The sequence below is a fragment of the Engraulis encrasicolus genome, chromosome 3, assembly GCF_034702125.1.
Source record: "Engraulis encrasicolus isolate BLACKSEA-1 chromosome 3, IST_EnEncr_1.0, whole genome shotgun sequence".
Taxonomy (NCBI): Eukaryota; Metazoa; Chordata; class Actinopteri; order Clupeiformes; family Engraulidae; genus Engraulis; species Engraulis encrasicolus.
In genome coordinates this window covers 16,128,772-16,153,022 of record NC_085859.1, presented here as the reverse complement: position 1 = coordinate 16,153,022, position 24,251 = coordinate 16,128,772, and the positions used below count along the sequence as shown (strand labels likewise).

Genomic DNA, 24,251 nt, shown 5'->3' with positions numbered 1-24,251 from the left:
TCAAGGCAAATTGACTTTATTCACAATTGATAAGTGGAGATAATAATAAAACTTTGTGTGGTAATTAGGGTAGGTTAAGATGTGTTCTTATGTATTATTTTGTCGTTTTTGAACAACTCCTTTATCGAGCAGTGCACATTTGCGCATTATTCATCTATGCTGTGCGTCTTTTTGCGCAAGGGATTGACTTAACAGACTTGAAGTTGACCAATCAAATGGTGAGCTCGTGCAATGGGCTGAGCCACAGTGTGTGACGAAGCAGGAAGACTTCTTACAAACAAAGAGGAGTAGGGTACCTTCTGTCATGCCCAGTTTAAGGATTTATCCAGAAATGAGACATATGTTGTGTTTTTGGTGAAGCGCGTCGAATACTCCGTTCTCCTCTCCAATGCAACCTACAATTCCAGGCTGGGTTTTGTTGTCCAGGGAAGCTTCCAGCTTGATGTGGCCACTTCGTGGGCTGAGTTCATCCAACCTAGTGACCGCAATTGCCCTCCTATGGTAAATTTAGACGTTCAAATGTATGACTAATCGGCCTGACACGTAGTGATACTTAGGACCCGGGTGTTATTCATAACGTGATGCTGTTTCAATAACAAGATTATGAGAAGGCAAATGTGTCCTAGTGGAGTAATACAATTAACCCACTAAACGAGTGGGCCATGGTCGGCCAGGCCACCACATTAGTTATTACGAAGACTTCCGACCAATAGTTATTTAAGAATTTAAGCCACCCATCAATATTTCCTTCTAATATCTGTTTCGTCGTGTGCGCCTGAGCTGTTGTTGGGCGCATCATACTTTTCCCACGGAAAACTTGAAAAGAAGACACATGTTATAAGTTATAGACTATGAATAGATCTTTTACCAAATTATCTTGAAGTGTGTTCATTTTCATCCACTGATGGAGTTTGTCATTTAGCGTTCCCAAACAATTTCCCCATGCTTATCGCCTACGTCACTGGACTAAAACGCTTTCCTGATCCAACCTGCGAAGGAGGAGTCTGTAGTAGTGTTGCGAAAGTAGTCGATGTGCATCAAACTCTGACGGGACAGTCGCTGTAGTTGTAGTAGCAGCTGTGCGCTTCGCCAATTTCTGACGCGTTTAACTAGCTATAAAGTGTGTTTATTGCCAGTCTGTGGCAACAAGGCTGGTCCTACGCTTTCAAGTGACCACAGGGCCTGATCCTCGAGGATGTCTTTAGCAGACCAGAGTCAACAATGGTACCCTACAAGTGTACAGGTAACGGTGTTCCAGGCCAAGAACTTGAGGATCAAGGGCAAACATGGCACAAACGACGCCTATGCCATCATGCAGGTGGCCAAAGACAAATTTTCAACGTCGGTGGCTGAGAAGTGTGTGGCACCAGTATGGAAGGAGGAAGCCACTTTTGACCTGCCGCTCTTCCACCACGGCAATGCCGAGCGCTGCACTCTCCATATCATCGTAATGCACAGGGCGCTCGTGGGTCTGGATAAGCACCTTGGACAGGCAGTCATCAACCTCTTGGAACTACACGATAACAAGTCCCGGAAGAAGACAGAGTGAGTATTTGTTTCGCTGTATTTGTAATGTTTGGTCAAAACTGTGTAAAATGCCAGACAGAGAGGGCGAAACAAACGCGCAAAAGTATCTAAATGATTAAATTAATGTTCCGTTTGGTTTGGTTTTTAGGCCCATTTCAACACACTCCTAGCTATTCAAATGCATTTATGGCAGGGGAATAAATGGCCTTGGTTGTGTTGTGTTGTGTAGTCGACTCCAGGGCAACTGCAGGTGTGTGTTACCTACCTGTGAGTCTGGAGGAGGTGCGTCATGGCTTCATCACCAAGATGAATAGCACAGTTATATAAAGTAGAAGTAGAAGACAAGTAGGCCTGCTCTTAAAGATGTAATTACGACACTTGTACTATGATATTATAAAGTTGATTGCAAACATGTAATACCATACCACTGCTGTTGTAATTGACCTACATCTGTAAGAGCACTTCATACTTGTGCTTTATACAATTCTAATGAATAGTCATCACTGACGGCATTCAGACATAATGTTTCTACTCACCAGAGTAGAAATGTCATGAATAGAGGTAGCCAAAAGTACAGTATTCATATTTGCAGTTGTATTAGGGACCTGTTTTTAGCTGGTTTAACTGAAGGGATTGTGCGGTGACAGACTTGCATCCTGTAGAAATAATCATATTGTAATGTGACATTGCGTGTTGTTCTTCTATATCAGTTCTATTCTCTTGCCATGCAGGTCTTTTTTCTCGTCTGAGTCAAGTATTAAGGTGGACCACTGAATGACATCAGGCTTACAAAATGCAGTGACTATGCGAGTAGCATGTTGTTGTAAAAGCGGTTCAGACAAACTGTCAAAATGATGTAAAATGTTATTGTGACATTTCCACCAAACAGGGCATTACGTGTTTAATGGTCACTCTGTTAACTCTTCACTCTTGTAAAATGATGTGTAAGTCGGAGTCCTATTAGTCATTCAAAGTGCATCACTTCCTTCTGTGCACCTGGCTCAATATCCGCCATTGGCTGCAGTTCCCTGACTTGCTTTCAACTTCTTTGTTTGTTTTGCATTTACATGGTCATGGTGATGTGACCATAGGCAAACACACATGTCTCTCATGCTGAGGAAGTGAAGCTAGTTCACCATGGGAATCAGTTCACACTCAGTCTTGCAGATGAGATGTATTGGATTTGAATTGGTGACCACACCTTTTAAACTGTTGCCTTGGAGTGAACTTTCATCTGAACGTTCTGATAAAGAGTTCTAATCTAGTAGCAGTTCCCTGGAGTCTAACTGTACCACGCCAGTTTCAACCATCCTGAAAAAGGAGCTAGTTTGCTTGTTTTGAAAAATGTTTTCCTCTTTGTGCTGATATTTGGCTTTTTGCCGCGTTTACTCTTATGTGCCTTGATCTGCCCAAATTGAGCTGGTAGCACCAGGGCCAACCTCTCATGCGCAAACATTCCTCCCCTGATCTGCCTGCCTGCCTCCCTGCCCGCGAGAGCACTGCCCTCTCACATTCCAGCATTCCTCCGGGATGCTCAGAGAGAGACAGAGAGACAGAGACAGAGAGACAGAGAGGGAGATCTGACCTCACTAAAAGCTTCACAAATCAAGGCCCAATCAAACAAAACTGGGCTGCCCTTGAAATTGCACAGTTGAGCTCCCAGAGAAGCTAGAATTACGCAGGTTTTGCTGGCTGGCTGGCTGGCTGGCTGGCTTGGCTTGTATTTCCATTGGACCAAAGTCCAAAAAGCGATAGCCACCCGCTGTGAGTGGAGGGGTTATCTGGGTTCCCCCTGTGGGGGGTTAAGGCTTCACCTACACTCCACCACTACACTACTCTCAACTCCTCTCAGCACTCCTCCAAGCACACTGCGGCACATCTCTGGATTCCTACACTCCACCAGAGCTGAAAGACTCTCCTGCCCCTCCCCAAATGTTGCCCCCCTCTGTGAGAGGCTAAGCTAAGCAGGATTTGGGGACCTGGGACCAGAGCTTAGAAGTTACACTTCATTAAACACGGCATGTTAACAAGCCATCATCATCACCACCACCACCATCTCCATGTTGGCATCCCAGACTGGCTTCTTGCCAGAGTTTTATCAAGAAATACAATGGTCACGCTTTGCTGAATAAAATGATGTTGTGTTCACAATGGGAAACGTGGATACACGCAACATTTTCATAGCAAGCCACCAAATGTTTTTGGCCGCAGTTCAGATAAGATTATGGAATTCTGCCTAGTAATGCCATTCTTATATGGCATTCTAGTGACACATATAAAACAGACTAGGTTCTTCCTTAGTTCTTGCTGTTCTCATGCTGTTCTTGCTACAGTTGCTTGTGTTTCCATTGTGAGAACACGCTTTGACATTATTCTTGGCATGAGGTGTGTTTGTCTCATTTGCTGCTGGGGTGACGCCTGTATTGCGCTGTACCTGCTTGATGACCACTGTCTGATATCAGAGATGTCCAAAGTAAAAGTTGATTTACATTTACATTTATGGTGTAAGTACAACACCAGCACATTATATTACATAGTGGTTACACTATTGACCATGTTGTACCTAATGAAGAAGCAAAATGTTGTTGTAAAGGAACCCCCAAGTGGAATCCAACCAGAGCAGAATCAGCTGCATCGCTCCATAGTAACTGTAGACCAGCTACTCAGTGAAGTTACTTGTGTTTGTAGAAAACTGCGTCAGGTTTTGATGTTTACTTCTACTTTTGCCACCTCTGTCTGATATCACCTTCTTGTTCCACTGAAAAGACTGGTGGGAAGTTGAACTGAATAAGGAGTTCAGCAAGTCAGCAGAACTCTGAAACAAGCAGAACAGAATGGGAAGGAGAGGTGGTGTGGTGTGGCGTCATGTTCTGTGTATCAGCTGTACACGGGCGCAGTGTTTTGTACACAGCACCATGTACACAATAACAGCCTCGTCGTGACTACAGGCACGCACAAGAGCTAGGTGCAGATCTCTGTGTATGACTAACGGTAGCATTTCCTAATACGTAACGCTGACATATGTAAATGTCATTAGGATTGTCAGCCAGTGCTTGAGGTTACTAAAAATAGGTTACTTTTGTTTTGTCCTTTTGAAAACGCGACTTTGTGTTTTACACCGTTTCCAACACTTGGAAGTATGTAATAAATGACATTATGTTTGTTAACTGTTACTTGAGTTAAACTTCAAACAGACATCAAACAACCATGAAAAGATAAGAAACTATTTGAGGCACTCTTTACTAAACTTAAGAAGCCATTATTGAACACTGGCTACATGTGTGTAGCCAGTGTTCAACAAAGGCTTTTGAACTTTAGTAAGGAGTGTTTCTTAGTGTTTCTTATCTTTTCATGGTTGTTTGGACGCCCAAGTTTTTTTTTGATGAGCACCCTTTTTACAAATTGGATACAGGACCCAGTGAAGCATTCCCTTTTCTCTTTTTGAGACATCAAACAACTTTGTTTTGTCCTGTATTGAAAACATGACTCATGTGTTTGACACTGTCTTCCAATATGGTGGCACCATGGTGGTGAGATTGCCAGTCATGCATGTGGTGAGGCCTCCTACCGTATTTGCATGTCTCTCCGCTCCCAAGGGTTGGCCTTTCAGTGTAGCCTTGATGTGCTGGAGTCAGGTGGAGGTGGAGTGTGAAAGTGAACATTGGAGTCAGTCACTCACCTGGGTTAGGTTTGTTTTGTTTTGAGTTTTTTTGTGCTCTTTGCCCAAAGGAGTGTCTGACTGACTGTGTATCTTTGTCATGGGCGGCTTTAAACTAGATTTTACAGTTGACTGTTGGGAATTGTGTGTGTGTGCGTGTGTTTGTGCATGTGTGTGTGCGTGACTGTGTATCTTTGTCATAGCTTTAAACTTTGTCATAGCTTTAAAATTTTACAGTCGACTGTTGGGATGTGTGTGTGTGTGTGTGTGTGTGTGTGTGTGTGTGTGTGTGTGTGTGTGTGTGTGTGTGTGTGTGCGTGTGCGTGTGCGTGTGCGTGTGCGTGTGTGTGTGTGTGTGTGTGTGTGTGTGTGTGTGCGTGAACAACAGTAGCCTACTGACGTTAATGTGATGGGTGTGGTGGTGATGAGTAGCTGAAAACATAATGCCACATGCTCTGAAATAGAATCGAACAAAGCAAACAAAACATACACCCTTTGAATGATGTAACCGGGTTGGTCGATGTTCGCTTTTAAAAAGAACATCTTGAATGAGGTGAGTAAGGTTAACTTAACGTTAACATGTTGAACAAGACAAACCCATTGAAGAGGAGTCCTCCTCACAGCTGATGACTGACACAACTGCAAAATGATGTTCAGTTCATTTCAGTGCAGTTCAGTGCAGTGCAGTTCAGTTCAGTTCAGGGGTGAATTTCTCAAAACCAAAGTTGCTAACTACAGTAGCTACTTTGCTGTTTTCAATGCATTTTCCCATTGGCAGTTACCGAAGTTGCTAACAGGCTAACAACTTCTCTTTTGAGAAACTCACCCCTGGGGCAGTTCAGTTCAGTGCAGTTCAGTGCAGTTCAGTTCGGTTCAGTAGCTTTTATTTGTCTCAGTTTGGGCAATTTTTGTGCAGTAATAGTACACCTTTCACACACACATTCACACTTCACACATAAAAAACACAAGAAACACATAAAAGATTTTAAAAAGAATAAAAGTAAGGTGGATGAATAAATAAATATCTGCAGTGTAGAGGATAAATAAAAGCGTAGGCCTATGCATGCAGCGTATAACTATCTTGTTTTCCTAGTAGAGTTTAGCAGCTGATTTTTTTACATTATCCTTAGCTGACGCTTTTATCTAAAGCGGCTTAATTCATCATCATCAGTACAGAGCACTGACTTGTATAGTATACAAGTCAGTGGTACAGAGTATTAGTTACAGTCCCTGGAGAAGTGTGTGGTTAGGTGCCTTGCTCAAGGGCACCTCAGCAGCCATGCAGTGAAAGAGCAAGTGGAAGAATGAGATTCGAACCTGCAACCCTCTGATCTAAAGCCCATCTCCTTAACCACTAGGCTACAGCTGCCCCCTGATTGAACAATAAAGTCATGTGTGGAGCTGAAGCCTGTACTGTACAGTAAGTTACTGTACAGTAACATGGAGCCAAATAGTAAAACAGTTAATACTCGTTACTGGGGGAGTTAATATTCGTCCTGGACAGCAAGAAGACTAGCGAACTGTTATGGCACTAGCTAATGGGGATCCCTTAGTAAAATAAAATAACGTCTTTGACTCTTCTGTAATTGAATTGTGGAGTTTGTTGCTCCCAGTTTGACTTTCTCCATGATGAGGCTACAGTAGGGCAGAGCATGGGCAAAATGCAGTGACTACATATTTGGTCAACATTGAGTTTAGACTGAAAATGGTCTTCATAATCCCCTTTATTTCGTGACAAAGCCTTACCACGCGAATAGACCAGACGCAATGCGATTCAAGCGACAGAGTGCAGCAGCAACCGATATGAGCGATTGAGGAGACTAGAGAATGTCCATACAGGCAGAAGGCAAAGCATTCAAGCATTCCTATTGGTTGTGGTCACTGACCTCTGTCCTCTATACAGTCATTGGCTGTCGCGGCTTGTCGCCGAACCGCGTCATAGAAAGTTGAAAAGATTTCAACTTCAAACTGTCGCTCTAGTCTCCAGAATCGGTTTTGTCGCGCGACTCAATACAAAGTCAATTACTTCCGTCGCTCGCCTCGCTCAGATCGCCGCTGGTGTATTTCTGCGGTTATGGTCCAAATGTGTTCCTTTTTAGAGAGATTGCTACAATATACTTCAATAATACAATATCCAACCTAGGGGTGGGCGATATGACGATATTATATCGTGAATCGCGATATTGAGTAAAATATCGTCTCGAATCTGCCAAAGTGGAGAAATTGTATAGATCGTCTTGCAGTGAAGATGTTTATTATCAGTATCAGAGTGACGTTCTCTCACTTGTGTTGTTGTCTTCACTTCATTTTTTACATTATTGTATTCCACTTGTACACTTTATGAGAGTATCATCAGTGTGTTAACATTTTATTGACTGCAAATTACAAATTGCAAGTATATGAAAGTTGTTTTTTGTCGTTTTTATTTTTTGGATGGAAGATCGTGATAAAAAATCGATATCGTGATTTCATGTTAAAAAATCGTGATACAACATTTTTGCCATATCGCCCACCCCTAATCCAACCTAAGGCCAATACTTTGAAGGTCTTTTTCTCAGTTACACCGATACAGTATTTACTGCACTACCTCTGTAGGGCACAGAAAGGGCGTGCTGTAGAGCAAGCAAGTTCATGACATCATCACTTGCGTGTTTACTGTTCTCCGCTGGTTTTTATCAGTTGCCCCCGTGTTTCTATTAATACGTCTTCTCTGCAGCAGGTTTATGACTGCCATATACAGCTCCCTTTTTACTCTCTCTCTCTCTCTCCCCCTCAGACTTTTACACACCCTCACGCTTCCAGAGTATTGAATTCCTCCCTTCTTGTCTTTTCTCTCCCATGGCTCTCTCTCTCTCTCTCCTGTGGCGTCATATTACTGCCCTACTTGAGTGTAATGTTGATATCCCACACAGCACACAGGCATAGGGGCATGACATTGACACTGAGGGGCCTGCCTGGTTCTCATCTAATTCTCATGGTGGGGCTGTGGCGTCTTTTGTCCTTGATGGAAACTCTTGCTACTGTACATGTATTCTCTCCCTCTCTCTCTCTCTCTCTCTTGCCCTCTATCTACGTATCTCTCCCTCTCTCTCTCTCGCCCTCTCCCTCTTCAGTTCAGTTCAGTTCAACTTTATTGGTACCCGAAGGTAAACTGGGTTTGCAGTTTAAAATAAAATCTCTCTCTCTCTCTCTCTCTCTCTCTCTCTCTCTCTCTCTCTCTCTCTCTCTCTCTCTCTCTCTCTCTCTCTCTCTCTCTCTCTCTCTCTCTCTCAAACGTGAGACGAAGCGCTGAGAAAACATTGTGGCCATACACATCGAGCCAGATCATATTCCATACGTTGGGGGTTGTTTGCGACTCAGCTGAGGGTGTGCTCTCACAATACATGGACTCAGCAGAGAAGACAATGTGTTGTCAATGAGGAACTGTGGATAATACACGATGACAAACAGAGCTGTTCCCACACACACACACCAACACACGCGCACACACACGCGCGCACACACACACACTCTCTCACACACACACACTGCACCCTCACCCTCTTGATATATCAGACAAGAAGAGGAAGTTTGTCTTCTTATCGCACATGAACACCACATACTGCTGCTACTAGCCACTAAGTCGTCAATGTCCTGGTACTTGGGCACAGAGTAGCCTGAAGTATGAATGACATTACTGTTTACGAGGGAGTTTGTAGCCAAAGAGATGGTAAGCTCACTGTACTGATAAAAAAGTTAGAGAGTAGGGTGTTTTTGTACCTAAAAGGAAACACAGGATCGTGATCATCTGAAGCAAGCACATTGATGCAGTACTGTTTGCGAGTGAGTTTGTAACCAAAGAGATGATAGGCTCGCTGTAGAGCGTACTGATAAAAAAGTTAAAGAGTACGGTGTTTTTGTACCAAAAAGGAAACGATGACATTACTGTTTGCGAGTGAGTTTGTAGCCAAAGGGATGCTACGGCAGGCGTGTAGGCTCGCTGTACTGATAAAAAAGTTAGAGTAGGGTGTTTTTGTACCAAAAACGAAACACAGGCGGATCATCTGAAGCAAGCACATTGATACATTACTGTTTGCGAGTGAGTTTGTTGCCAAAGAGATGTTAGGCATGTAGGCTCGCTGTACTGATAAAAAAAGTTATAGAGTAGGGTGTTTTTGTACACAAAAAAATGAAAAGCGGGCGAGCTCGTGATGTGATCATCTGAAGCAAGCACATTGATAAGTGCAAGCAGAGGAAAACGCAGGTGCAAAAACACCCTAGTACAGAACAGACCGTTTACAGCGGTGAGACTATCAAAGCAGAAAATGATTTTCCTGTGAAATGCTTTTCCTGTAAAATGCTTTCCCTGTGAAACTCAAGAGTGGAGAAAACATCAGAGCTGTAACAGTGCCAGTAACAAAAAAGTTGAAGTACAGTATTGTACCGAAGTGTTCCTGCACAGTTCGTCCCCCTCGGGGCCGCGAACCTGCCACCTTGTCGACTACGTTTGTTCAGAAATGGGAGACACAGTATGAGACCACTGAGGTTTACTAACGTTCCACGCCACACTCTGCTGGTTGGCCTCCATCATATTAAGAGACATCACAAAAAGTCCCCTCACTCTAGAGGCTAAAATTGAGAGTTGCCGATACTCTGTACAGGTGTGTACCATCTCACATAATTTACCAGACACACAGACACTTAACTTCCATTTAGTCATTGTTTTCATCACTTCATTCGAAAGGTTATTCTACCCAAAACAAACAAAGGAGCAGGTGAGGTGCTCTAAGTATGGTGTGACTGTATTATTAGAAACAGGTACAACTAGACTCCAGACGCCTTTCCCTTTAGGGCCCCAGCGGTCATGTTTCTGAGTAAACACTATTATGTATAGCGAGCGCCTTGTTCAAGCCAGAAACCAGTCGTTCCAATGTGTTAATGAGGACACATAACCTGCTTCCTGTAACATAACCTAATTCTCTGTAATTTCCCTTTACCACTGCGAAACTAGGAAGGGTGAAAACGTTCAGTACAGTACTACTACTAAAACAGGAACACTGCTAAACCTTGTTGCACAAGAGGAGAAATGAATCGGTTGGGGAGGGGTGGGGGGGTGGTTGGGTCTGTGTGAGTCTTGCAGTCATGGGATTGTTTGCCTTTCAGCGGTTCACCTCAGCAGTGAGATAAGGTATTTGGAATAGCGATCCTGGCCAGCCAGGCCGTTTCTGTAAACTAAGCTAACATATGAAGGCCTCCCCCACAGCACACAGAGGCTCGTCGGAATGCAAGCCAGTCGATCAGTCCTAAAAGTTCACATTAAGAGAGATTTCACCTACGCTAGTAATTTAGTAAGCCTAGTCTTATTTTATCTTAATTGTAATCAGTAAGATTAATCCACATCGTTAATCTCTCTGCATCACTATTACCGGTATCTCAAAGGCAGGGAGGCTAAAATACATTGCAGGCCATTCCGGTAACTCCGCTAACACACGAAAGCCTCCCCCACAGAGCAGTGAGACTCGTCGGAATGCAAGCTTGACTCGACTCCCTTTTTTTCCCCTCCTCCTTCAGCTACCCCCCAACCCCACGCTTTGCTGAATTCCATTTTCCTGGGGAATGTTGATTCGGATAACGCTGGCTGTCTGCCATTATTCTGGCTTTATTAGTGCAATTTTGAGGCCTGCTGACTCCAGAAGAGGTTTTTCTGGTTGCGGGCAGGCTGCTGTGAAGATGTTTCAGCCTCAGCCCCAGCAGGCCCTAAACTTGAATTATGGACGGTGTCCTATAGGGGTATAAATAGAAATTTATCGATATATCGCTATCGCTATTTATCGATATAATCTGACGATTGAATCGAATTGCATCGCATCGCATCGTATCGGCATTCTTATGTATTGAAATTAATCGAATCGCTGGCCCCTGTCAAATGCCCCACCTCCATAACATAGTAGAATTGGAAAAGTAATTGGAAAAAATCGAATTGAATCAAATCATATCGTATCGTGGGGAATTATGTATAGAAAATAATCGAATCCCTGCTTTAAGAAATCGATACCGTATTGTATCGTACATCTGGCAACACTGGACCCCTCCTATCTCCTCCTGTGTCAAAGGGAGTTTTTCTTCACCACTGACTTAACTATTGTCACATTGAATAAAACTCCTATCTAATGCTTTGGTGGGAAGTGCATATTTTGGCTTATATTACTGAGGTGTCATTACTATGCACATTGAATTTTTGAGGCCTACCAGATGTTGAGATATTAAATCTGTCACAGCAAGGTTTTTTAAATGCATAGAAAACATGATAAAGTTCTATTGAATGCATAGTACAAATTTGATGGATGCCTTTATTTTTATTGCACTCTTTGGAACTTTTACATTTATTTATTGTTATTATTTTCGTTGTGCAGTGATGCATCACATTACACTCACAGCACAAAACAGAGCAGAACAACCTCACATGATCCACAGAATATAAGTGTCCTCGAGGAGTTCTCATTCTCTTGGTTGTTGGCCTTGCCCATAATGGACTTCCAATGAGTCTTCCACCAGCCGACTGATTGACAAGTATGCTGCTGCTACTTTAAATCAGCTTGGATTGATTTCCTCTGATTGTAGAAGAGTTCAACCAATGAATAACCGCGTTGATTAGCTAAACTAATAATTAATGCCTGTCTGGACTTGTAGCTGTGATGTCAAAAGGAGCAAACCCAATGGTAGTAATAAAGAGGACACTTCAATCAGTCCATTCTAATTCTTGAGATTAGCACAGATTTGACACACTCTCCAGCTTGTAATAAGACTTAATTGTAATTGGTAAGTTTTGCCCATACCGTCCATCTCTCTGCATTATACTGCCTCACAAGTGAGGGGCGTTAAAATACAGTGCCCTGGGTACACATGCATGACGTTTGTGTGCGTGCACTTTTGTGTGTCTGTCTCTAAACATTTGGATTGGAATTTGCATAACGAGTTTTCTTGGGGCCATGCTAATGGTGTAACATGTTTCTTTCATTATTTTGAGTCAAACTAATTAAGGCACCCACACTATTGTTATGACGGTTTGTGTTGTGTTTGTGTTGTCCATCACCTATTCGTTTTTATCTGCACAAGTCCAGGCTAGCGTCATCTTGATCCCTTCTGTCCTCCTCAGAGGCATCCATTTACTAAAATGCAGTCGTGCCTCCAGAAAGCCAATTCTATCCTACCTTAAGGGTGCTTTGATATAGTCTAGACACATTTTTCATATTTGTGAATGTTAGAAGCATTTTTTAGTAAAAGTTGGGAACCTATGTACTTAACATAATTTAAGTGTGCTGAATTCAACTAGACTGGTTCCCAAGCTGGATTTTGAGGTTTTGACAGTTAAATTTGAAAAACAAAATGGCTGCCAAAATACGCTATTTTGACAGAGCATTTTTACCAAGTATTGCTGTACTTGGAAATAAATGCTCTTTTCTAACATTTTGTGTCCCATTAATGTTTCTTGATGAATGTATCTACTATAGAGGATTTTAAAAAGTATAAAATAGCTTCTAGAATGCTAATAATGCTAATATTGTAGGCTAGGTGTTAGCCTAAACGTTTTAAATATTTAGCTTTTCTAATAAGATATTTGTAGCCTATGTGTGTTTATATGGTTAAGAAAATTGATGTAAGTATTTTAGAAATACTTTGCATTATGTGAAGTATTTAGTGTTTCCAAAAAATCACTGAAAGTTGCTATTGGCTCTCTGAAAACTGTCCAGAAATCGCTAGATGACACCATGATATTACATATAACGTAAATTTTGAAAAATGTTCAGACATATTTTATATATTCTATCAGATACTATTGCATACATTCCAGATAGTCTATACATGCTACTCAGCCTGGTTGTTAGAAGCCAGACATCTCTTGAAGATGATGGAATTGGTGGCAAGGAAAAACTTCCTCAAAGAAGAGTTCTGAATGAGGCTAAAGTCCTTGTTTATTGTGTCAGTGATGGCAAAAAATGGACTCCGAAACATGTCAGCCTTGCTTGTACTCTTCATCAAGCTATTGGGTAAAAGACCTAATATGACTATTCAATCAGGCAGGTCATTGTCTGAGTTACGACCAGGTCCTCCAAGTCCAGATCCTCCTTAGCTGAGAGCACTCTAAAACACTGAACCAAGAGAGTGGTGCCATTATTCCAACAAACATTGTGGCAGATAAATTCATCCACTACACATGTGATAACATTGATATCCTGGATGAAACACTTGATGGGAAGAATACTTCCCATGCAACACAAATGGCAGCATGGCAGAGAGGCCAACCAATTGATGATTCTGTTAAAGATATAGAGGTGTCTACTAGACAGACATTAAATGTGCCAAATGCCCTGATGGAGCTACATCCTCTCTGGATTACTCATAGGACATTCAAGCCAACTTTTTCAGCACCCATTGCTTAATCATGCTTTGGAAAATCTGGAGAGGAGCATAAGTATGCTAGACAAGCAAAGGCTACAGATCTAGCTTTCTTCTTGCACTGTCAAAACTTAGACATGAAGACTTCTTGGTCAGTGTTCAATCAGTCACTGTCATCAGGGCTTGACATTAACTTTTTTGTTTGCCGGCCACTGTGGCTAGTGGTTATCCCAAGTCACTAGCCATTCAGCTATTCTACTAGCCACAAATTTTGTTTTGTTTTGTTTTGTTTGTTTATCATAACGCTGTACATCTAGCCTCAGAAGATGAAGTACTATAGCAAAAAGATGAGTGCATAGCTTTCTAAATGGAAATAAATAAAACAAATAGAAACTGTACTGAGCTTTTTCTTGAACTTAAATACAAATAATAGATACACAAGGGGCAAAGAGCAGAATATAGGCTATTCTGATATGTCATACCATAGAATAAGCTACCTGCCAAATTGGCTAGTGACACTGATCTTGTTACCAGCCACAGCCAAGTTTTACCAGCACTTGGCCGGTTGGCTGGTGCCAGTGTCAAGCCCTGGTGTCATCAAAGGAACAACAGACTGCTGCGGGGTATTTGCCAATAGTCCTCGCTACTGCACACGTTTTGATACTTTGAATACAAATGCATTGTCATATCTTAACATTTTGGACAGGAACAGTTATCACAGTTGACCAAGCATTGTACTGCAGACTTGAAGAATTAAAGTGAGCAATTTCTGAATAGAACAACAGATGAATACCTCGCCTAGGAGGACTTCACTTGTCAATCAACTTCCTTAAGGCCATAGGAGAACATATGAATGGATCTGGACTGACCAATGTATGGATGGTGGATTGCTTGGATAAGGCCCTGTTGAACTTGTTCTGGCAGGAAAGGCATCCAACAAAGCCATGGCACACAAGTTTACTCTGCAATCCCTTTAGGGTCTTCTCATGCCAAGTCTTCTCTACCTGTCTTGCTAGGATGGCTAATGGTGATGATCCTCAGACAATTAGTGAACTGATTTCATTCCAGTATCAGGAAAAGGACAGAAATCTTCTGCATGATATTGCTGAGAGTCAATCTGATGATGTGAACTGGTGGCAGTATATGGATATGGTTACTGTTCTGCTGCAGTACACAACAGAGAACAACGTGAAGCTACCTGGGATCTGAATTTTCACTCTTTCAGCCTAATGTTGCCCTACTTTAAGCGGTATGGCCATCTTAATTATCCACAATGGGGCCCAGTGTATCTACTTGATGAGTCAGCTTCCAGAACCATTTTGTCTGAATTCCAAAAAGGCCACTTTGTGGTCAAGAGATTGGCTCACAAGTTTAGCCAGATTCTGATCAGGCTATGAAGTGGGTAAATGTCACAGGCATAATTGTGATCACCGAGACAGCCTCAGCTTTGTGTAGGTGGACACTCTCTTTTAACCTGAGATCACACATTGCAGATCAAACATATGAAATGTACAGTGTCCTCCCCATGGCAGCAAGAAACTTCACAATGGGGTCATTCCACGCCAAATCAACAAGAGCCCGCACACTTAGGTCTCAAAAAATTCTGAAAATATTACTGAGTGTACCCATGGTACTTAAGAGAAACACTGTTACTTTATTTGAATGTAAGATGTATACTCTCCATGTTACAGCCAATTTCACTGGGGGAGGGGGGCGCCCATTTTGTTCACACTCTTTTTTTTGTCAAAGTTCACAAGCCCGTAGCTCAAGAACTAAACCTAGTAGGAAGCTCAAATTTGGCATGCTGGTACATAGATAGGAATAGTTTGTTGCAAGACTGTCAGTTTTGGTCTGTATGATCCTGCATCGTCATGATATTCCCTCAAAGATGATACAAATTGTACTGGAGTTTTTGGCTGTGCTCTGTTTAGGACTTCAGAAGACATATTTGTGCCCAACATAGCCTCATGATTTTTTCCCCTTGTAGATACAAGTAGAAACACTCCCATAAAAATCTATAAATAGAAAGGAAACCCCATCAGTGTTTGACCAGAAGACCTCACAAGTCTGACAAATCATTTTGGGTGTCATTTTCAGAGCACCAGAACACCTTGTGGGATTGTCCACAGATTTTTATTTTATATTTTTCTTCATTCTCCATGAAGTCTTCTTTTTAAAAATGCCAATGAGACTTGTCTTATGTGATGTTTTCTTTTGTAATTTCCACCCTATACATGGGCAAAATGCAAAAAGAGAGCAACATGATTTCGATAACATTTAATGTAAAGGCTAAATAATCAAATGCAAATTTTGCCCAGACATGATCACCCGAGAGTCCCTGTGCAGGGGTGCAGGTATCCCTTTCAATTTAAATGATTTCAGGAGCGTTCAATGTGGGAGCAGGTTCGCACACCAAAAGAGACAGTAGGTCAGGCACAAGGAGTCATGTTGTTACTTTTTTTGACCAGCAGATGGCAGCGGAAGAAACGCATAGAAAACATATTGCCCTCAATGTGCATGTTGCCCATGTTCAGGTTGGAAATTACAAAAGAAAACATCACATAAGACAAATCTCATTCGCATTTTTAAAAAGAAGAATTCATGGAGAATGAAGAAAAAAATAAAATAAAAATCTGTGGACAATCCCACAAGGGGTTCTGGAGCTCTGAAAATGACACCCAAAATGATTTGTCAGACTTGTGAGGTCTTCTGGTCAAACACTAATGGGGTTTCCTTTCTATTTATAGAATTTTATGAGAGTGTTCCTACTTGTCTCTACAAGGGAAAAAAATCAAGAGGCTATGTTGGGCACAAATATGTCTTCTGAAGGCCTAAACAGAGCACAGCCAAAAACTCCAGTACAATTTGTATCATCTTTGAGGGAATGCCATGATGATGCAGGATCATACAGACCAAAACTGACAGTTTTGCAACAAACTATTCCTATCTATGTACCAGCATGCCAAATTTGAACTTCCTACATGGTTTAGTTATTGAGCTACGGGCTTGTGAACTTTGACAAAAAAAAGAGTGTGAACAAAATGGGCACCCCCCTCCCCCAGTAAAATTGGCTGTAACATGGAGAGTATACATCTTACATTCAAATAAATGTACAGTGTTTCTCTTAAGTACCATGGGTACACTTGGTAATATTTTCAGAATTTTTTGAGACCTAAGTGCGCTGGCTCTTGTTGATTTGGCGTGGAATGACCCAATGACGGAATCTACTCACGGCAGATTAGAAACAATACAGAGTAAAAGTTCTTTACAAACATTTGTGCGTACCCGGTTCCTTGGACTCACGTCTCCTGACTGAGGTCACGAGTACCCTGAAGGACACGAGTTACGAGAGCTTGACTAGTTCTAGCCTGCTCTGTCCCTTTGTTCTCTTGACTACGGTCGACTGCTGGCAAAGAATTTCAGTGGAGTCAGACTCTGACTCCCCCCTGGCAAAGTGCTTCGATCTCCCGCCTAAGGTGGACGACTCTTTATCCCAACTCCCTGCCACCACAGAGAATCTCATACAGTACTGACCACCACCCTAGTGGCTGATGTGGCTTCCCCAGCTCAAGCAGCTGCCTTGGAGCCCCTTGGGCATCATCGCAGGCCACTGTGCTTGGCACGAAAGCGCACCCTGTCACCAGGCATGGCGCGCTCCAAAAGTCCTGCATAATGCACCACGAGCGCCTTCGCCTGACGCCTCCCTTTTTCCCCTCCTGCAAGGAAGCGAGATTTCTCAGGGTTTGTCCCCCCTTAGCCCACGGGGCTCAGGGGCCTCAGCTGAGAGCATAGGGGCTTCAGCCCCTCCTGCTACTTTCCCCTCTCCTGCAGGTTCGAGTCTGGCAACGGACCCGGAGGAGGACATACCCCAGCCCAGGGGCCACCTGCCCCTATGGGTCTGGCAAGGGAGCATTTGAACCTAACCGCTTTTCTGGATAACGTTATCAGGACAATTTAAGGGGCCAGGGCCCAATCTACTGGGACACTGTATAACCTGAAGTGGTCTGTCTTCGAACGCTAGTGTGACCAACGCGAAAGTGTTCAGTACCGATGGTGTTGTCCTTCCTACAAGACTTATTGGGGGGAGACAAGGCTTTACCATTTAAGTCTACTTTGCAGCGATTTCATCGTGCCATGTAGGATTCGGTTCCAACACTCTGAGTGCCCATCCACTAGATACTTACGCCCCGTGCTACATCAGACGATACCCTCCTGGGATATCTCTGTAGTACTGGAGGCTATGTGTGGGGCCCCTTTCGAGCCCCTCCAAGAGGGGCCTCTCCAAACTGCTTTTGCACACCACCTTTCAGATCCGTCGAAGAGAGGTGACAACACAACTTGTGCCCTGTGCACGCTTTACACATCTACATGAACAGGACTCACTCTTTTAGGAACACTGAGAAGCTGTTTGTGTGCTTCATCAAGCCCTCTACAGGGCTCACAGTTTTGAAATAGAGGTCTCCAAATGGTTGGTTCAAACCATTGCCCTGGCATATGAGTCCAAGGGTCGCCAACCCCCGGCTCAGATTAGGGCTCACTTTACTAGTGCAGGTCTCTACATCTTGTCCTCTCTTCAAGGGTGCAGCAGTTTCAAGGGTGTGCAGAGCGGTTGGTTGGGCCAACCCCGCCACCTTTGTCCGGTTCTACCGGCCAGATGTGACCACGTTGCCACCGGAACATAGGGTTCTGGGCAGGACTACTGATTGTCTGTAAGGTAATAGAAACGCTATCATTACAGGATGCTCTTGGAGTTCTGCCTAGTTTGGACCAGCAATCGGGAGTGATTGTAACTCTCCCATAGATATGCGAACGATTCGACTGAAAGAGAGCATTAGGACATGAATATGTCCCCATTCTCTGAAGGAGATGAGTGAGCCATCTCTCAAGACAACCTTATTGCCGACAGCCGAAGAGATGTTTGGCATCAGACTGGCTTATTTGCGCGCAACCATTCGGTTTTGACAAAGTGGACATCCTGACCACACAGTTGATTGGACCTTTGGCGTGATTGCAAAGGTCTTCAGCTAATCGTACAGCTGAGAGTGCGCTCCCATAGAGATGACTCACTCATCTCCTTCAAAGAACAGGGGACATATAAATGTCCTAATATTTAGTCTTTTAGATAATACTATCTTCTTTGCCTCTCTTTTTCTTTCAAAATCTTATTGAATGACAATTTTGTATGATAATGTGCTTCATGGAGGCTATTGCTATTGAATGCCAGTTTACGAGAATATCTTATTATTAGAACGGCATAATTATAGTATTTTTTTTATCTTTTCGCCATGACAATTTGCCTTTGTGTAAGTGTAGGAATGCATGATAAATGCAAATATGTGAGCATTGCACATTTATTTCCATGGAGAAGTGGTACTTTCTACATATTCTGCCCAAAATCAAGAATTTCATGGTCAAAAACTCAAAATTCAGCTTGGGAACCACGCTAGCTGAATTCAGGGTACTCTAATTGTCTTAGAAAACTAGGTTCCCAACTTTTACTAAAAAATGCTTCTAACACCCTTATAAAGGGCCTTTTTCTGGAAATGCTTCTAGTCTAATAACAGCATCTGCGGATAATTACTTGTTTTCTGTGAAAAGCGCTCTCCACACCCAAGCGCTAACTGCGCTACGCTACCTCTCCAGGGTTTGTGCTGCCTAAATGCTAATTGTGTTGACCTAGGGGGGGGATGGTGGAGGTGCTGTGACGGCAGCAGGAAGCACAAAGGCATAATTGTCTGTTTATGTATCAGCTGGCTGCCTTGTGTCGCCTGGAGCCCGCTGGAATAGGGGAGAGGGAGCGGGAGAGCGAGAGGGAGGGGACCTTTTTTTTTAACAGAATGAAACAGAGTATGCTCGTCGGCTGTAGAAAAAGGCCTCACAGACTGAACAAGTCCCTCTTCTCCTCGTAACATAATTACTTTAGGCCATGCAGTTACATCCGGACTTAGCAGGAATGAAGCCTCTATTTCGAGATTTGACCTCAAAACTATTGAGGACAGATGTACGTGTGAGGACTTTTTTCCCCACACGCGGCTAATTTGATAAAACATGGGCCATCATGTGAGGCTAACAGAGCACCACAATATTTACCACTGACTCAGTAAAAGTGCTCAAAGCTTTGCTGTTTTTTATGTGGATATATGCCAAGTATGGCATAGTAGGCCTACTGTATGTGTATGAAAGACATGGTTTTAGATGTCAGTACTTAACTTTTGATTGTCCCCCAAGTCTACCAAGACCTAAACAATAGGCTCCTTGTTGTATATAGGTGATGGTTTTTTAACATCTGAGGCACACTGCTTTTAGTGAAAATAGTTTTAGGTGTTCTCTTTAAACTTCTTGTGTCGAGGATTTAAACATCTCTTTCTGGCCTCGGGTGTGGCTCAAATGCCCAAGGCACTCTATGGTTTTGCCTTGGACCTGGGTTCGATTCCATTCCGAGGCCATTTCCCTATCCTCCCTCATGTCTATAGCCCACTCATTTCCTTCCACACTCTTATTCTGTCCTGTTTGAAAAAAAGCTTAAAGGGACACTGTGTGAGATTTTCAGTTGTTTAATTCCAGAATTCATGCTTCCCATTCACTAATGTTACCTTTTTCATGAATATTTACCACCACCATGAAATTCTAAGTATTCATTATGACTGGAAAAATTGCATCTCCAAATTGCTTCTCCATGGTCCGCCATTTTGAATTTCCAGAAATAGCCATTTTTAGCTGCAAAAATGACTGTACTTGGGCCATACCAGAAAATATTAGTTTATTACTTAGTAAACCATCATGAAAAGGTCAAATTTGGCAATAGGCAGACCAGTTTCAATGAGCAGCATAGTTGTAGTACCTTTTTGACCATTTCCTGCACAGTGTCCCTTTAAAAGCCCAAAAAGAAAAAAGTAACTTCTTTTGTCCATCTGCTCTCACTGTATAGTTGCGTCAGGGACCTGGGTTCGAGTCCAGTCTGAAGACATTTCCATATCCTCCCTCATGTCTGTCTACCTTTCTCTGTTTGAAAAAAACCCCCCAAAATAATTAATAAATTAAACAAAAAGTTAACTTCTCTTTCCATCTTGTCTCCCCTGCTCTCCCTCTCTGCTTGCAGCTGGTTCAAGCTGGTGGATAAAAGCGGGAAGGCTGATAAGGACCGCGGCGAGGTGCTGCTGGACATCCAGTTCATGCGCAACAACCTGACGGCCAGCATGTTCGACCTCTCCATGCAGGACAAGCCAAGGTCGCGCATCGCCAAGCTCAAGGACAAGGTCCGCGGCAAGAAGAGCGACGGCTTCTCCGACTCGGCGTCCGCCATCGTGCCTTCGGTGACTCGCGGTCAGGTGCTGACCGACAGCGAAGGGGAAGGGGAAGACGCGGGACAGGCGGAATCTCCCAGCACAAAGAAGAAGTCTAAGCTGAAGTCGCTGTTTGCCCCCAAGACCAACCTGCAGCGCAACCACTCCCAGTCCATGTCCGTGCTGGGCACCCTGCCGGAGAAGAACTCCCCCCTCAGTGCCAGCCGCTCATCTGGCCTCAACGTGGAGTCCCCTGACGGTGAGGGTTTACCTCATATGCTACAAGTGTCTGTACCCTACACTGTCCTACAAAGACAAAGTGCAGTAACTACATTGAAACTAAGTAACATTATGGCCTTAACGTGAATTCCGCCCAATTTCAACAAATTGCATCGTTTTCTATGGGCATAAAACTGCAGAAAAAGACGCCCAATCTGGCAACACTGGTTTCGCTTCCAATAATGTAGATCACATTACTGCCCTACAAAGGCAAAGTGTTTTTGGCAAAGTATTGCTAACACCTTGTCCAACCTGGACTCTGGAGAAGGTGTAGGAACAGTGGTGAGGGTTTCGCTCCCAGTTAATGATGTAGTAGACCACATTATTGCTCTACACAGGCAAAGTGCAGTAACTACACTTTGTACACCAACATTGAAACTAGAGATGCACCGGATCCGGATCCGGTTCCGGATCCAGCAGGATAATAGGGTTTTTCACAGGATCCGGATCCGGCAGGATCTTAAGCAGTGGATCCGGTATCCGGCAGTTACCTAAAAATCAGGATCTGGTGCATCTCTAGTTTTTACGTAGCCTAGGCTTTTCAGTCAGTCTTTCACAACCCCAATCACTGCATGGAGTGAAAGCCCTTTGGAAGCGGCCGTTGCAGGCAGTTTGGCAGCAAGCCAATGAGTCTAAAAAATAGTTTGAGCCAACGTAATAAAAAGGGCCCACGTGTGCGAGTAGACTATGTGTTTCAACCCTTTTGTAGGATCCGGTATCCGGTTCTGGATCCGGCAGGATCTTAAGCAGTGGATCCGGTATCCGGCAGGATCCTAAAAATCAGGATCCGGTGCATCTCTAATTGAAACTGAGATAAAGGCCTTCAAATTATTGCTGTTAGGTTAGATATTGAAGTACCGTAACTGCAAAATTGGCATTTGGAGCATACGGCTTTGTCAGAAAATAAAGGAGTGGAGACCATTTTCAGTCTAAACTCATTTTGATAAAGTATATAGTTACTGCTTTTTGTACTTGTAGGGCAGATTAGCTCCCTGTGAAACATTAGGATGATTTAATGTCATAAAGCATAGACGGGTACTTTTGTTATATTTTTTTTTACATTGCATACTTTGCATACTTTTGCACATGTATTAAGTTAATAAATTAAAATGTATACACTGTAAATAAATGAACACTTGCACATTTCATCTTACACGTATACTGACATGTATGTTTTTCCTCTGCTTGGCTGTTGTTGTGCAGTGAAAAGGAAGATCGGCCTTGGCAAGTTCGGCCTGGGTCACAAGCGCACGGGCAGCAACGACAGCAAGGTGTCCACGGGCCCCTTCTCGCTGCTGGGCCGCTCCAAGCAGCGCGCTGCCGACGAGAACAGCATGTGCATCAACGGGAGCCACGTCTACAACGAGGAGGCAGAGCGCAAGACGGGCTCCACGCTCAGCCTCAACAGCTCTGGGAAGGGCTCAGTGGAGGACGTCAGGAGACAGCAGCAGCACGAGAGGAACATCTCAGACGCCTCCACAGACTCTCTCAAGGCGCTCAGGTACAGTGTGTGTGTGTGTGTGTGTGTGTGTGTGTGTGTGTGTGCGTGTGCGTGTGTGCGTGTGTGCGTGTGTGTGAGGTGTTGTGTTGTGTTGTGTTGTGTTGTGTTGTGTTGTGTTGTGTTGTGTTGTGTTGTGTTGTGTTGTGTTGTGTTGTGTTGTGTTGTGTGTGTGTGAGAGAAAGCGAGAGAGAGTGTATGTGAACTGATGCAAGGTTGATTGCTGTACTCAAGTGTGTGCCATATGTTTACTGCAATGTGCAACAGTGTGTATTAGGTCTCTGTCTACGTATGTTTTGTATTTGTGTATTCATGTCAGACACCTTCATTTCCCTCGGGATTAATAAAAGTACTCTACTCTACTCTACTCTACTCTACTCAGCATCCCGTCCTACAAGCCGGAGACGCAGGAAAGGAAACCCAGCGTGCCTCAGATCCACATCCAGCAGCCGCCACCACAACAGCAGCAGCAGCAGCAGCAGCAGCGCCTTCGAGAGGAGGAGGCGGAGAGGGTAGGGGTGTAAATAATATCGAAATGTATCAATATATCGCAATATATTCTGATGATAGAATGGAATCGCATCGTATCGTGGGGTATTCTTAAGTATCGAAAATAATCGAAGCACTGGCCCCTGCCCATTCACTTAATAGAAGTGGAAAAGTAATCGGGAAAAAAATCGTATCGTATCGTGGGGCATTCTTAAGTATCGAAAATAATCGAATCGTATCGCATCGAATAATAAGATATCGATATTGAATCGTATCGTCATGGAGGCTTTGATTTACACCCCTAGGAGAGGGAGTTGGAGGCCAAGAGGCAGGCGGAGGAGAAACGCAGGCAAGCCGAGAGCAAGCGGATCCAGGACATGCTGAACCGCCAGGAGGAGCAGGAGAAGAAGCGCATGCAGGAGCGGCAGAAGAAAGTAGAGGAGGAAGAGGAGCGGCGGAGGAGGAGGGAGGACGAGGAGCGCAAGAGGGGAGACGAGCAGGAGAAGCTGCGACAGGAGGTACAGTAGGGGTGTATATCAGTGTTTCTCAACCTTTTTTTAGGCGAGGCACCCTTTCAATTCATGAAAAATTTCAAGGCACCCCAAACCAACAAGCCGTAACATGGCATTGCATCCGATACCACACAAGCTTAGAAAAGTAACACATTTGGAGACGTCACACGACCTACGTTCGAAGTTGCAGCTGACTAGGGCGACCTATATTTACTTTATTGTGCGTAAATGGCAGATGAAAGATTCCACTGACTAGCATTAACTTATCAATTTAGACAAATATGTATTATATTACATAATTTGTCTATCAGCCACATTTCTGCGGCATCCCTGAGGGGGGCCCGCGGCACCCCAGGGTGCCCCGGCACCCCTGTTGAGAAACACTGGTGTAGATAATAATAATCGTTTTGAATCGATGCATCAACGATCCTGCAGCCCACGATTCAGTTAATCAATGGCTCCACAAGACAATCGATAAATCGTTATTAATCGATTCATCGGTTTTTGTAATTATTGCTCTCATTTTCTAAGGCATTTTATCTTGCTCGAGCAGGAATTTATAATACTGACCATTATGAAGATGCCCCTCAAATGAAATGCATGCAGAAATTTCAGCTTTTGTTGATTTA

At 43.5% G+C, this 24,251-nt stretch overlaps 1 protein-coding gene across 2 annotated transcripts in view; it reads left to right on the top strand.

The window, feature by feature from the left end:
- The first annotated feature begins 280 nt into the window (after nt 1–280).
- Nucleotides 281–24,251, top strand: part of rab11fip1a (RAB11 family interacting protein 1 (class I) a) — a 41,576-nt gene continuing 17,605 nt past the window's right edge. For both annotated transcript variants that reach the window (XM_063194842.1, XM_063194841.1), the window contains exons 1-5: nt 281–1,545; nt 20,661–21,103; nt 22,327–22,624; nt 23,004–23,133; nt 23,416–23,628. In XM_063194842.1, the coding sequence (XP_063050912.1) occupies nt 1,196–1,545; nt 20,661–21,103; nt 22,327–22,624; nt 23,004–23,133; nt 23,416–23,628 (1,434 nt within the window). In that variant the 5' untranslated portion in view covers nt 281–1,195. The remainder of the gene's footprint in view (nt 1,546–20,660; nt 21,104–22,326; nt 22,625–23,003; nt 23,134–23,415; nt 23,629–24,251) is intronic.